Consider the following 14,944-nt stretch of genomic DNA (forward strand, 5'->3'; position numbering starts at 1 on the left):
CTCCCGTCAATAAAGACGGGGCAGCGCTGCGAGCTGGACGGCAGCAGGCTGCTGTCACTCTGCTGGAAATAACAAGTGGAAACTCCGACGTAATCAACCTTTAAATGAGCCCGAGGGACAGACTGAAGGAACAAGACACCCTGTTACTGTCCCACATATGTGCTGAGGGACAGACAGACCTGAGGAAAGACTGAAGTATGGACTGGAGGACATAGAACGGACTGAAGGACACAATGTTACTGTCCAACATGTGTGCTGAGGGTCAGACAGACTGGAGGATGGACTGAAGGATGGAGTGGAGGACAGACTGGAGGACAGACTGGAGGATGGACTGGAGGACAGACTGGAGGATGGACTGGAGGACAGACTGGAGGAGGACTGAAGGACATAGAACGGACTGGAGGACAGACTGGAGGATGGACTGGAGGACAAACTGGAGGATGGACTGGAGGATGGACTGGAGGCTGGACTGAAGGACATAGAACGGACTGGAGGACAGACTGGAGGATGGACTGGAGGACAGATTGGAGGATGGAGTGAAGGACAGACTGGAGGATGGACTGGAGGACAGACTGGAGGACAGACTGGAGGACAGACTGGAGGACGGACTGGAGGACAGACTGGAGGATGGACTGGAGGACAGACTGAGGATGGACTGAGGACAGACTGGAGGACAGACTGGTGGACTGAGGACAGACTGGAGGACAGACTGGAGGACAGACTGGAGGACAGACTGGAGGACAGACTGGAGGACAGACTGGAGGACGGACTGGAGGACAGACTGGAGGATGGACTGGAGGACAGACTGGAGGATGGACTTTCTGAACAGTTTCATTTCCTGTTCTACTGGATGATGGAAAATAATTGTGAACACAAATAACTTTCATTTCATTTCTAAAGCGTCCAATAAAACTGTGTAATGTCCAACGCCCTGTTTTCACTTTGTTTCTCATATTAAATGTCGTCTCCTGGTTTTCATCAAACTGTTAAAAACTCTTTACAAATATATTATTCTTTAAATTAAAAAGACTTAATGCTAGCTTAGCGCACTTAGCTTGAACTGGAGGCTTGATTTAAATGTTCTTATCTTCAAGAGATAAAACATATTGACAGAATAAAGTCTTTAACAGGAAACCGGTTTTAAAAGAGTTTAATGTTGTTAAAGTGAAACTAGCTCGTTTACAACAGGTGTCCTCCTGATGCATTATACAACATGTCCTCCTCAGTTGTATGAGATCTTGTCGTGTTCTTGCTGTTGTGCAGTGTTTGTGTAAAGTCCTGCACACTGATCGTAATGAAGTGAAACATTGAACAAAGTGACAGTAAAGTTAATAACACAATCCTCTGCTCTGCTGTCGTAGGCGACACTGAAACAGACACACACCCTGTGTAGAAGCCAAATGGTTCCCAGATGGTTCCCTGAGGCCACACTGCTCCTCCACTGAATAACACGGGTTTGGAGTAATGGATTACTAGGGTTAGGGTTGGGGGGGATAGTAGGGATCATGGGTAACAATAAAAATATAATTTTACATTGTCCAGGATAACGTGATAAGTCTTTGAAATGGTTCTCCACCTCGACAACTCATTCAAACCTCCTTTGTTTCCTGTTTTTTAACCTGGACAATCATCCATATACGACTATATCACTTATCCTTCAAGGGGGTCTGCAGGTCACCAGAATATCACCGGGCCAACAAACAAACAACGTTCACTCTAACACACATTCTCTAATCAACCTGACTCCGGTCTGCATGTGTTTGGAGGAGCAACAAAAAAACTAATGTTCATCATAATTTCTTTAAAGTCATTAAACTTCACCAGTTTCTGGAAAAGTTAAAACAGGTAAACGATTGATTTATTAATTTAAATATTAAATATTTATATAATGTTTAATTTATATGTTGAATATTATACTAAACCTGCAGATGTGCAACAAATCCAGATGTTATCAACCAATCGATTGATGGAAAATCAATCAACAACTCCTGGGCTTCACAAAATGTAATTATTCTACATTTAATAATCCACCATGACAATGTGAAAACAGTCCTTTAATCATTTCTGCAAATGTATTAAAGCCCAAACTTTATTTTGATAATCAAAGATTCTTTTCTGTTTATATCTTTGTAAATGATTTGAAGACATCAACTTTACTGACAATAAAATCTATGATTTCTCCCTTTCTTTTATTTTGCTGTGAATTAAAAAAAGAGAAATGAATTAAACAAGAACATAATCGATGAATGGATGTTGCAGCCCCTCAGTGAGACATGTCTTTACTGCCACCCAGTGGACAGAACTGTGCTTTCATGTTTTCACCTCATGCTGATAAAAGAACTCAGATGTGACGTCTCAGTTCAGTTTCATGATAAATGACAGAGCTCAGAAGATTTGACTTTTGGATTCAAATGACAGGAAAACAACGTAAAACTCACTCGTTAAAATCATCACTCAACAGAAAGGTCGTGGTGTGAAGCTCTGATGCAGATGTGTGTGTGTGTGTGTGTGTGTGTGTGTGTGTGTGTGTGTGTGTGTGTGTGTGTGTGCGTGCGTGCGTGTGTGAGTGTGTGTTGCTGCTCAAGTTTGTTTGTCCCTCAGGCTCCTCCCTCAGCCTCCTTGGCGTCGGCCTTGCTGCAGCCAGCTGATCGCCCGCCGTCCTGCACGGCCGTAAACGTGACCTTTCTGTTGGACCTCTGCAGAAACACAAACACACAGGACCAATCACACACAGGACCAATCACACACAGGACCAATCACACACAGGACCAATCACACACAGGACCAATCACACACAGGACCAATCACACACGACCAATCACACACACGACCAATCACACACAGGACCAATCACACAGACAATCACACACAGGACCAATCAGACCAATCACCAGCGACCAATCACACACACGACCAATCACACACAGGACCAATCACACACAGGACCAATCACACACAGGACCAATCACACACAGGACCAATCACACACAGGACCAATCACACACAGGACCAATCACACACACGACCAATCACTCACAGGACCAATCACACACAGGACCAATCACACACAGGCTCTCAACCTTTTCTGATGCACAAGTTCCTTTCACCCAGAAAGTATTTTCACAAAAACAAGTAAAGATGTAGTTTTTTCTTCCACCTTCTTCTACCTGTTTTTCTGTGAGGCCTCTGGGGAACTGGGAAATGTTTTCGTGCCGGCACGCCGCCCTCTCCCAGTCGTCCAACCACAGCTGGCGGCGATACTGCGACTGGCGGGCCGTGATCCGCTGGTAGATGGCCTGATTCTGGCGACTAACCAGCAGAAGCTCCTCCCTCCTCTTGTCAGCGTTAAGACTGAAGGAGACAAGGTGATAATAATCAATCAGAAATGTCTGATGTGAGCTCGCTGTCTGTTAAGAGAGGATGATTGACAGGATCAAAAGATTCCTGCTAAAAAAGCAACATTGATATATATTAATGTTACTGTGACGACTACACACACACACACACACACACACACACACACACACACACACACACACACACACACACACACACACACACACACACACACACACACACACACACACACACACACAGACAGACACACACACACCCATGACTTCAGAGGACATTGATTTCCTGCAGACTCTCTACACATCCCATCAGGCCTGGGGATACCCTATTTGATCAGCTCCACGACCCGAGCCCGGATAAGAAGGAGACAATGGATGGATGGACGTTATGAGAACTTGCTTTTTGTCCCCATAAGAAAGACAAATCCCCACAACATGACTAGAACCTGGACTACACACACACAGACATCCTTATTCCATTGATCAAACCAAAAACTTCCCCCGAACCTTAACCAGGACTAGTTCTTTACTAACCCTGTCCACAACTAAACCACAGTAGAAATACTCGATTACAAGTACTGATCAGATTACCTCCTCAGGTGGTGCTGGTTGTGATTGTCGACGAGACCTTTAGAGCAGACGATGTCGGCCAGTCTCGAGGCCAGGAGGCGATTATCTCTGTCGATGGTCGACCGTCGCTCGTCCTGCAGCTGAACCACAGAAACCAGTTATGACATCATCTCTGTGTCCGACTCTCAGATTGAACTGAAAGCTGAAGTTAGAGTTCTTAAGTTTTGTTTGTGTGACCTCTGACCTGCAGCTTCTTCAGTTTGAGCTGGATGTGAGCTGGTGTCCTGGTGCCCCTGGTGTCCACTAGAGGGAGGGCGGAGCTTACCTGTACAGAAACACAGGTGAGTTCAGTGAGGGAATAGAACCTGAACTCTCTTTATATACAGTCACTGATGGTCTTTATATACAGTCACTGATCATCTTTATATACAGTCACTGATCCTCTTTATATACAGTCACTGATCATCTTTATATACAGTCACTGATCATCTTTATATACAGTCACTGATGGTCTTTATATACAGTCACTGATCATCTTTATATACAGTCGCTGATCATCTTTATATACAGTCACTGATCATCTTTATATACAGTCACTGATGGTCTTTATATACAGTCACTGATCCTCTTTATATACAGTCACTGATCATCTTTATATACAGTCACTGATCATCTTTATATACAGTCGCTGATGGTCTTTATATACAGTCACTGATCATCTTTATATACAGTCGCTGATCATCTTTATATACAGTCAGTGATCCTCTTTATATACAGTCACTGATCATCTTTATATACAGTCAGTGATCCTCTTTATATACAGTCACTGATCATCTTTATATACAGTCAGTGATCATCTTTATATACAGTCAGTGATCCTCTTTATATACAGTCACTGATCATCTTTATATACAGTCACTGATCGTCTTTATATACAGTCACTGATGGTCTTTATATACAGTCACTGATCATCTTTATATACAGTCACTGATCATCTTTATATACAGTCACTGATGGTCTTTATATACAGTCACTGATCATCTTTATATACAGTCACTGATGGTCTTTATATACAGTCACTGATCATCTTTATATACAGTCACTGATCATCTTTATATACAGTCACTGATCATCTTTATATACAGTCGCTGATCATCTTTATATACAGTCACTGATCATCTTTATATACAGTCACTGATCATCTTTATATACAGTCACTGATCATCTTTATATACAGTCACTGATCATCTTTATATACAGTCACTGATCCTCTTTATATACAGTCACTGATCCTCTTTATATACAGTCACTGGTCGTCTATATACAGTGTAAGTCCTCCTACCTTCCTGCGGTGGGTGTCGTAGTCGCTCTGGTCCCATCGCTGCTGCAGGTATCGGTTGGTGACGGGTTTGAACGGCTGGTACGACCTGTGCATGTTTCTCAGTCTGAACCAAGGTGAGTGTGTGTTTGCAGGTCAGGATGTTGTAACCATGGAGACGTACCCCTCTTTATGTCATCACAGCTAGATAAGGTTCCTATTAATTATTGCTGAGCTGGTCTTTTTAACCATGGTGAGGCACACACACACACACACACACACACACACACACACACACACACACACACACACACACACACACACACACCTTAAATCCATGTAAGCTCGCAGCTCTGAACATGCATCGTTGATCTTTTTGATCATTAAATGTTGATATTGTGGAGAGCACATTGACAGAAATGCATCATTTTTAATTTATCAACAATTATATAGAGATAGCTGTTAATAGAGATTAAACAAAATGTCGTCTGGAGTCCAGACATTGTCATTTGCAGACTCTGGACCTAAAACACCTACAGACAGTATCACTTTGTGTTTGTGAGACTCGAGTGATAAAAGAAAGTAGACGATGGGCTCACAGTCAGATGACTTGGCTTCTGTGTGAGTTACTTATCTTAAATCTGAGTTAATGTCAGAAGCGGCTACAGTGAGAACAAGGTCTTTATTCTGTCAAACTCTATCCTGTCAAACATTTCCTCTTTCATTTATGTCAGGGCAGGTCACCGCAGGGCCTCCCCCGGACCCACAGGAACAAACCTGTGTGGCTCACAGCCGCTAAGTGTCCTTGCCTCCTTAATAAAGGAAGTGTGTGAGATGAAATGTGACCAGAACTGAACCTCAAATATCTGAGGAGGTGAGTGCAAAGGGATTCCTCCACACGGTGTCCCTGTGGGGGCCACAGCCGGAAATAATGACGTCAGACAAGCTCACAGACAAACAGCTCCCTGGCTTTATGAAGCCGTCAGCTCCAGTTAACGTGACGGGGGAGCAGCGCGGCGAGCCAGGCCTCCAACAGGGTTGTGTTTCTTGGCAGGTGCATCTGGTATGAAACCAAAACCTCAGTCCTGTATTTCACAGTTAGTTGTAGCCTCAGTGAAGCTTCCTCAGTCTGATCTGTTTTTTGGGTTGCAGCAGATTGTGTAAGTCACATGTTTTCAGGGCCTATACGTCACTTTTCTCTGCTGCCGGCGTCTTGCTGTGAGCAGGTGGTGGCGATGGTCGCCAAGAGCATCAGCCGTCGTTTCACAGACCAGAGGTTATAATCGTTCTCTGAGCAGCAAATGGACGCCACAGTGACCAGATGGGCCGTGGCCAACTGGTTAGCATGCTAACTTTAGCAAAAAGCAAAGAAATGATAGAAACCGCTGCGCCTCAGTCACCAAAAGTTATTAAGAAGAAATTTCTTCTGAAAACCCACTTCCGCCGCTTTTACGAAGATTCTGATATTGACCAAAATGTTCTTATCTGGGATTTGTTCTTATGTAAGAACAGAATCTACGCATGTATCACGTGACTCCTCATTAGATCCTGATTACCTCTTCATCACTTAGTCACCGCTCGGCTCAGTCCGTCCTTAACAAGGAGAGAAGAGTCAAATAGAAATGTAAATGTAGCTGCACAGGCTATTGATTAAAGGTGCAATCAGATGGAAAACACACACACTACAGGTAATACTACTGTGTGTGTGTGTGGGTGTGTGTCATGCCAAAATTATCATATCCTTGTTGCCTGGGTAACCATCCTGGAATCCCTACATTAAACACAAGTGTGTTTGTGTATGATCTTGTATGATTATCTAAGTGAGGACATTTTTCCTCCTGTCAGCTGACACCTGGTTTTAAGGTTCAGGGTAGAATCATGTTTTTTAAAAGTCCTCACAGAGACATAAATATAATGTGTGTGTGTGTGTGTGTGTGTGTGTGTGTGTGTGTGTGTGTGTCAGCAGTTAAGGAGCGGAGACTTGTTTGAGTAGAAAGACAAATGGCTGCAGGACATGATGTTCCTCGTGTCTTCTGTTTAAATTCAGGACCATCAGTTATTAGACAAACCATCTGACTATAAATTGAGTCCAGTCATACGAGGACGAGTTACCAGTGGCTTCAAAGTACCACAGCAGTGAACACAGATGGTTTTAGAACAGGGTTCGGATCAGGGTGAGAGTTACTTTAATCCGAACCACTTCTAGTGGTGAAGTAACAGACTGCAGCCACCTGAACACCCCCCCCCTTCCAGTCATGTAGGAGAATCTACGGTGGCCTTCAGGTGACAGAAAAACACAACTTAATGATTCTGGGCTACTGTACAAACACTGCAACATGTTAAACGTCTTCATATATATACAGACCTGGATTTTGTATATATACAGTCAGTGATTGTGTTTATATACAGTCAGTGATTGTGTTTATATACAGTCAGTGGCTGTGTTTATATAAAGTCAGTGATTGTGTTCATATATAGTCAGTATTTATATACAGTCAGTGGTTGTGTTTATATAAAGTCAGTGATTGTGTTTATATAGTCACTGTTTATATACAGTCAGTGGTTGTGTTTATATACAGTCAGTGATTGTGTTTATATACAGTCACTGTTTATATACAGTCAGTGGTTGTGTTTATATACAGTCAGTGATTGTGTTTATATACAGTCACTGTTTATATGTAGTCAGTGGTTGTGTTTATATACATATCAGTCAGTGGTTGTGTTTATATACAGTCACTGTTTATATAGTCAGTGGTTGTTTTATATAGTCAGTGGTTGTATTTATATACAGTCAGTGGTTGTGTTTATATACAGTCAGTGGATGTGTTATATACAGTCACTGTTTATATACAGTCAGTGGTTGTGTTTATATATTTATATATAACACCTTGATGTGCAGCCTCTTATATTTTGTATTTACAGTTTCAATCCACTTCCGTTCATGAGTCCAGATCCACGGATCCAGTCCCGTGATTGACAGTGATCCGGGGATCCGGGTCCCTGGATCCAGGGCTCCGGGGTTTGGTTGTGTGGTAGCTAGCAGCCTGGAGGCCCTGGTTGTTGTGTGTGTTTGTGTGTGTTTGTGTTTGTGTGTTTCCTCCTCTCGTGGAATATCTGGGATCAGTTTAGTTTCCATCCAGACCCGAGCCGCGGCTCCTTCATGTGACTGCTTCCCGCCGGCGGCCTCCTCTCTCCGGGATGTGACCGAGTGGCGGCTGCGCTGAGCTGGGAGCACGTTGACTGGTGTCGCCTCCTCGCTCCTCCGGGTCCGGATCTTGTAGCTGTTTCTCCGGGATTATCGGGCCCCATGGAGTGTACGTGAACCGGCTCGGATAGGGATTCCTACCGGGGTAAGTGGACGTGGTGGGGTCGCTCCTCCTGCTGGGATCTGGACCCTCTTGTTCGGGTGAAACGCGGGATAGCCTGCTAGCTGTCCCGGGGTTAGCTCAGCAGGCTAGCTGCCGTCTTTGTCTGGAGAGACCGGGGAGCTAAGGTGTATGCGCCCATCATCGGACACGTCCCCGCCTGACCCGCTCGCCCCGTGTGTCTGAGGGAGACCCGCTCCTCCGCAGCGAGCCGCCCGGGCCACGTGTTTAATCAAGACCTCCGTTAACTGTATTTATTAAAGGTTATTGTGACGTTTCTCTGTGACGCTCGCTCACGGGTCGTATTAGCGACAGTTACACCCGCTGTCTGCCTTGTTTTCCAACTAATGTCAGATCTAACCAGTGAACCTGTGGCTCCCAGTGCGGGTCAACTGGGACTGGGTCTGTGGGTCCCAGCGGAACCAGTTCCAGCTCGAACTGCAGGCAGGAGTGCGAGGGCTGTCCGATCATGGACGCATGCGTTGACAGTGAGGTTGAAAGCGCTGCATCGGCGATTGTCCGTCAGTCGGCGGAGAGGACGCTAGACCAGCGGTTACACAACGCGTGTGTGCGCCGGGGTTCGGGTCTGTGCTGAGCCGCTGGACCTCGGTGCGGACGCGGGGGTGGTTCCGGTGAACCGGTCCGTGTGTGGCGGTGATTTCACGGGGAATCTCTCAGCGCCCACAGAGAAACAGCAACGCGTCCGATAATGGATCTCGCTAGCCTCGTCGCGGGCCACGGCGGGCCTCGGACCCGCTGCGCTCCTGGAGCTCGGGCCCCGCACGGCGTCCGCACTGTGCCCCCGGGTTCGGACGTGTTGTGTCCGTGTGGACCGGACCCCGTCCGCCTGGAGTCCGTGGAGGGCGATGTTAGCGGGTCAGCGTGGCTCCACAGGGCAGTGACATCCACGGCTAGCGGCTAGCTGCTCCCCTCACCCACACCCCCGATTCATTCAGCTAACGGTAGCCCGGCTAGCTGGGTTAGCTCCGTGTCTGTGCTGTGTCGGTAGCACTCTTTACTTTATTCACAGGACGTGTGTGATGATCCAGCTCTCCTCCATTAGCACGTAGCGGCGTCCAGATGGGGGGGGACGGAGCTAGCATGCTAACTACATGCTAGAGCTGGGACACTGATGTCCAACATGCAGCAGGAACCCAACTTAGGCGTCTGTTGCTGTCAGTAAAACACAGTGTTGTACGTCAGTGAGCTGGTATGACACCAGGTGCTAGGTTAACTGCTGTGACGACAAATCTCCTGTTAAAGTTACTAAAGCGTGTGATGTCACCTTACCTCAAGAAACCTCCTTTTGGTCTGTTGGTCCATAATCTGTGTCGGTTGGTCTCAGATCTGAACAAGGTGCAGCCTCCTCCGAACCCTCAGCTGCTGCTGTTTCCCTGTGGAGGGACTGTATCTGCACATCAACCTTCAAGTATTTGCACTGTGGAGATAGTTCACTGAAAAATGAACATTCCCTCATTATCTAAACAGCGTTTCAGCCAAATCCAAAACAACTGAACTACCTAGTGACCGGATCTTCAAACATCATAATGCCTCCATCCTGCTCCTGTGATGTCATCCCAGTGTCCGGAAGCCCCGCCGGTCAGATCTGCCCTGAACCGAGGTCGTTCCCACCGTGTCCGGAGCCTACATGTCTCTGAGGTCGTCCTCTGCCGCTGTGTTGGCTGAGGATCACAGCCTTTAACCTCTAACAGGAAAACGGACCTGAATCCATGTGTGGTAGAAGAGGTGTTTGTGTGACTGGAATCCAGCTGTGTACAGAGCTTTGAGTGGCCATCAGGACTAGAGAAGCTCATAAAACCAAAAACCTTTTAGCACTTCATGTATTTATACAACCACGATCCTGGATCTGCAAAGAGTCAGTATCATGTATGTGATGAAGAGACAGAGGAGGAACGAGAAGCTCTGTGTGTCCCCTGACATTCTAGACCTACAGTAGCAGAACTAAGAGCTGGTCCAAGATGCACCTGAACCAGCTCTAACTATAAGCTTTGTCAAAAAGGAAGTTGACTCTGAAACATAGAGGGTGTCTTCCTGCAGGACGGACAGTGGAGATGATTCCACAGTGTTGTAATCTACATTCAGTGCGGCCACGTGTTGTAGTTCCATTAGCATGTCACTTATTTACCTCCGAAGCAGCGTCAGGGATCAGATCTGTGAACAAGGACACGATACATACAGCGCAGGTCTTTCTTTCTGGTAAATCCATTCACGTGGACCGGATCTGCGTGAACCTAAGTGTCTCCGTGGTCGTTTAACCTGCTCTGGTGAACAGTGGGATGCTGCCTGCTGACCCAGTGTGACATCCGCTGCATGATTTCTGCCGGAGTCTAAGTATTGTGCATCAGCGCCTTTGTGGCCTTGACAGTGACGGTGGCTGAACATGATGATGAGCTTGGGTTTGGAAATGTCCTCGAACACAGAACCGCTGAGTGTGTGTCTCTTTTTTTCATATATATTCAGTGTCAGGGGTAATTGTGGGAATGCATGAGAAGACAGTAGCTGAGAGGAAATATAAACTGTGGTGAAATCGTCCTGGAGAGACAGTGCTGGTTGTCGAAGATGAAAAGAAACTGCAAACTACAGCAGAGGAGGAGGTTTCCTGTCAGTCGCCTCATTTGTATTCTGAGGATATAGTCCGACTGACTGAGGACATACAAAAATAACTGAATAAAAAATTCATTCATAACATACATTCCTCCTACCTATTATTGGTTGTGAATCAACTGATTATCAATTGATTTATAAAACTTTCATCAGACCTGCGCTAAACTCCGAAATATCTCCTGAAATGATCTGAAGGAGCTGGATGCGAGAACACAATCGTCTGAGTCAGTGTCTGTGACTTTCTCCTCCCAGCAGCCTTGTTAAAAAATAGAATTAGTCTGAATTAACCCATGTGTGAATACAGCAGGAGATTCACCGCGAGTGGATGGGCGGGATGGAGATGTTTCCATCATGTAACACACGTGAAACTTGAATAATACAAATATCTCAGGATGAAAAAGACCAAAAGCTGGAGGCCGCCTCCGTCACTTTGTGCTGCCTCCTCTAGTTTAGTGGAGACCGTTTACAGTGATCCCGTTGGTCCCAGGCCAGATTCATCGCCATAAGCAGTTGATTATGATAAAAGCATTGCGTAGCTTCTGTGTGATAGTCCCGGAACTTGAAGGAAAGTTAACCGCACACACACACACCGAGTCTGCCACTCGCTCTCTTTCTCCCTTGCTCTCTTTCTCTCTCTCTCGCTGATACGTAGACAAACAGACACACATACACAAAAATATGTTCGGTAAAAGCAACAGAATTTGTTAAATTAGACGATGTATGGAACCGGAGGAGATGGCGGCGCGCTCGGTTTGGCTTGATTCTGTTGGCAGTGCTCAGCCTGAATGATGGAGACTCGGGGAGGAGCAGTAAATTACTGACAGTCGCTCAAAACTGTAAAACGTAACTTTTTCATGGTCCCAACATGTATGAAAAGACCCAAATTAACAGTGTAAGCGGACTTGGTGCTGCTGCGGCCCGGCAGTGGAGCTGTCCCCGGGTCCACGCCCCGACGCTGTGCGCTCTACCGGGTTCATCCAAAATCTCTTATTTGCCTTTTCAGTACAACGAGCGTACGGTGTGATGAGGTGAAAGACAGAGGCCTTAGCTTTCTGGTAAAAGTTTTTTTAGTTTTTATTTTAGATGGGACGTCCATTTTCACAGGGTTAAACAGGTGGAGATGACTTGGGTCCTTCTACTGCCGGATGTATGTGATCTGTTTCATCTCCGACTGTATAAACTCTGTGATACCTTATGATTGAGTGAGAAACAGACCTGTGAACTGTTTAGTGCAGAGGGAGACGTGGAGGGAGATTAACTCCCGGGTGGCGTTGATCTCAGGGCGTTCCGTTCAGCTGCTGCTTCTCAGGACCACTGACTGAATTCATAGCTGTGGAGCAGTAATGGACGGAGAGCTTGATGCTCAACAGTCCTTTGATTCAATGAGATATCTGTGAAAATGTCCATCTATCTCACAATGTTAAAGAAAGAGGGAAAAAACCTTGATCTGCACCAAAATGTATTGCGTTGTTTCCTGAGCCACAACCACATCCCTCTAAAGCTCGTGGTGATCAGTTGAGTCGTTCTTGTGAAAGTCTTTTTACAGACAAACGGACACGGCTGAAAACATTGGAGGTGAATAATCTGAACTTTTTGACACAGATTAATCAATAGTGAGACGAGCATCAGTTTAAAACTCTGCATATGAAAAAGGATTACAATGGAATCAAAATACAATGGTCACTGATAAACTATTTAAATACTTTGACAACAAAGACACATCAAAAATTACAAAGCAGTATTTCTGAAATACTATTTCATACTGAATCTCTGACAAACGACCAGTACATGTTGTAGCTCTGGTAACGTGGGTAGGGATGTGTTTGCTTGATCTCAACATACTTTGGACAATTTCTTTTCATCCCAGAGCATTGAGGGTAATGATGGGACGGCGTGCGTCCTGTGTCGCCCTGCGTCCCGTGTCGCCGTGCGTCCTGTCCTGTGATGCGTTGCTGTGGCTGTTAATCTTGTGCTGAGCTCAGAGCAGCTGACAAAGCTACACAGCTAATCAATAAAGCTGAGTGTCCTCTGTAACTTCAGGTGAACAGAGTCCCGATGGAGGCAGAACTCTGTTCACGTTCAAACTACAGAGGTGAACAATCAGCTGCATGTGCGTTAGGGGAGGGACGGCAATCGACCCGCTCTCGTGTCGTAATGTTTATGACAGCTCGAGGCAGCATGTCTACACGTCCGTCCCATTTGGGAGAACACGATAAGGAAGCTTTTCAAATGTGGAACAAATGTTCCGTTGGACTTAAGGATGAACTCATTAGAACTTGGAGGTTAAAGGCCACGGTCACTGTGACCTCACAAAACCCTTTTGACTTAAACTGCACTGGATTTTGACAAATTGCCCCCCTTTCTGTTGAAAGTGGTTGTGACTGCTGAAACTCAGTTGATAACATGACGTGTATAAAGAAGAGTTTTGGATCCAGCCGCTCTCCGTAGATCCAGACAGAGGAAAAGCATAGTTTCATGGTTTGGGTTCTTTCTCAGCTCTATGATGCTGCTGGACTTTGTGGGTTGAACATGTCAGATGTCAAAGACTCTGTGGAACTGCTCTGCCTCAAACTTACAACTGGAAATTATTGTTCAACATTATTATAGACAAAGTTCTGGTTTGTGTTAATTTTAAGTCTGATTACACATAATCCAGATTTCACAGCACTTCCACTTACATCCTGCTCAACTGTTGCAGTGTGTGCTCATCTCCTGTTGTTCATTTTGGGCTGAATGAGGGTTCGGGGGGGTGTTGTTGCTTTAGGGCTGAATGTTGTTTCAGTTCACTACGATTTGATCGTGTTAAATCTGATAAATAATACCAACGCTGTGCCGAGTATTTCTCTTAATTGAACTTTAAGTTCTTCCACGTTCAAACAGTGAGCAGAACTGTTCCTTGAATATTAAACCGTGAAGTCACGTTATCGCAAGCCCCTTCACCAGGTGAGTTTGAAAATACGACCGACAGGACGGAGTAAACTGATGCATTGTGCTGTTTAATACACAACCTCCTATCTGAGAGACATCAGAAAGTCAGTTGAGGTCGAATAAAGAGCGACAGTCTGAATAATGAAGAGGTGAACGTGTTGGAAAGTCTTCCTGTCAGAACGTCATCTGTGTGACTCGGACACTAACACCAAGGTGTAAAGAGCATCTGCATTTTAACAACTAAATGCTGTCCAGTTCTTTTTCCAGTTCTTCTACACACAGATTATTTTTTTACTCCAGCCCTGTTCCTCTTTAGTTTCTGTTGATCTGCTCTTTGTGTTTTTTGTAGTTTGGGGTTGGGAAACATTTAACTAATCATTAAACTGACGACCCACGATCCTCACTGTGGCTGTCCTGCAGCTTTAAATCCATCAACCACAAACAGTTCAGTTCATTGGGAAGGTGCAGCGTCTTCTCTGTGCTCTTATTGTTGTATCCTTTCTGAGGAGGAGAAGAACCTGTCACTGCTCCAACCTGAACAGAACCAGTCCTCATCTTCATCTAACCCTAACAGCAGAGTTGTGTTAGTCTGTGTCAGGCCTGACCACACTCGCTGTGCCCTCGTCTTGATGACCCCATCCCACACTACACTTACAGTCCCTGGTAGAGGAACACCAACAACTGGATGTTCTGGATGTTCTCCTGCTGCGGTTCTTCATATGTGAAAGTCTTGTAAATGTCCGGACCAATGTTCTGGACCTTTTCTCGAATTTATATCAAGTGAC

General features: G+C 45.4%; 2 protein-coding genes across 2 annotated transcripts in view; one reads left to right on the top strand and one right to left on the bottom strand.

Moving 5' to 3' along the window:
• Positions 1 to 2,261: 2,261 nt before the first annotated feature.
• si:ch211-284k5.2 (sperm axonemal maintenance protein CFAP97D1) lies at positions 2,262 to 5,421 on the bottom strand. The gene is made up of 5 exons (XM_047339999.1): positions 5,266 to 5,421; positions 4,168 to 4,248; positions 3,945 to 4,063; positions 3,168 to 3,351; positions 2,262 to 2,696 (listed from the first exon to the last, which is right to left on the bottom strand). Exons 1-5 carry the CDS (start codon positions 5,356 to 5,358, stop codon positions 2,598 to 2,600), a joined length of 576 nt encoding a protein of 191 aa, XP_047195955.1. The 5' UTR covers positions 5,359 to 5,421; the 3' UTR covers positions 2,262 to 2,597.
• A 2,808-nt stretch (positions 5,422 to 8,229) lies between these two features.
• The window catches only part of LOC118109556 (zinc finger protein 609), a 28,556-nt gene continuing 21,841 nt past the window's right edge, over positions 8,230 to 14,944 (top strand). The window contains exon 1 of the mRNA XM_035156779.2: positions 8,230 to 8,591. The gene's annotated coding sequence lies outside the window, so the exon portion shown is untranslated. The remainder of the gene's footprint in view (positions 8,592 to 14,944) is intronic.

The sequence above is a fragment of the Hippoglossus stenolepis genome, chromosome 5, assembly GCF_022539355.2.
Source record: "Hippoglossus stenolepis isolate QCI-W04-F060 chromosome 5, HSTE1.2, whole genome shotgun sequence".
In the NCBI taxonomy this organism is placed as follows: Eukaryota; Metazoa; Chordata; class Actinopteri; order Pleuronectiformes; family Pleuronectidae; genus Hippoglossus; species Hippoglossus stenolepis.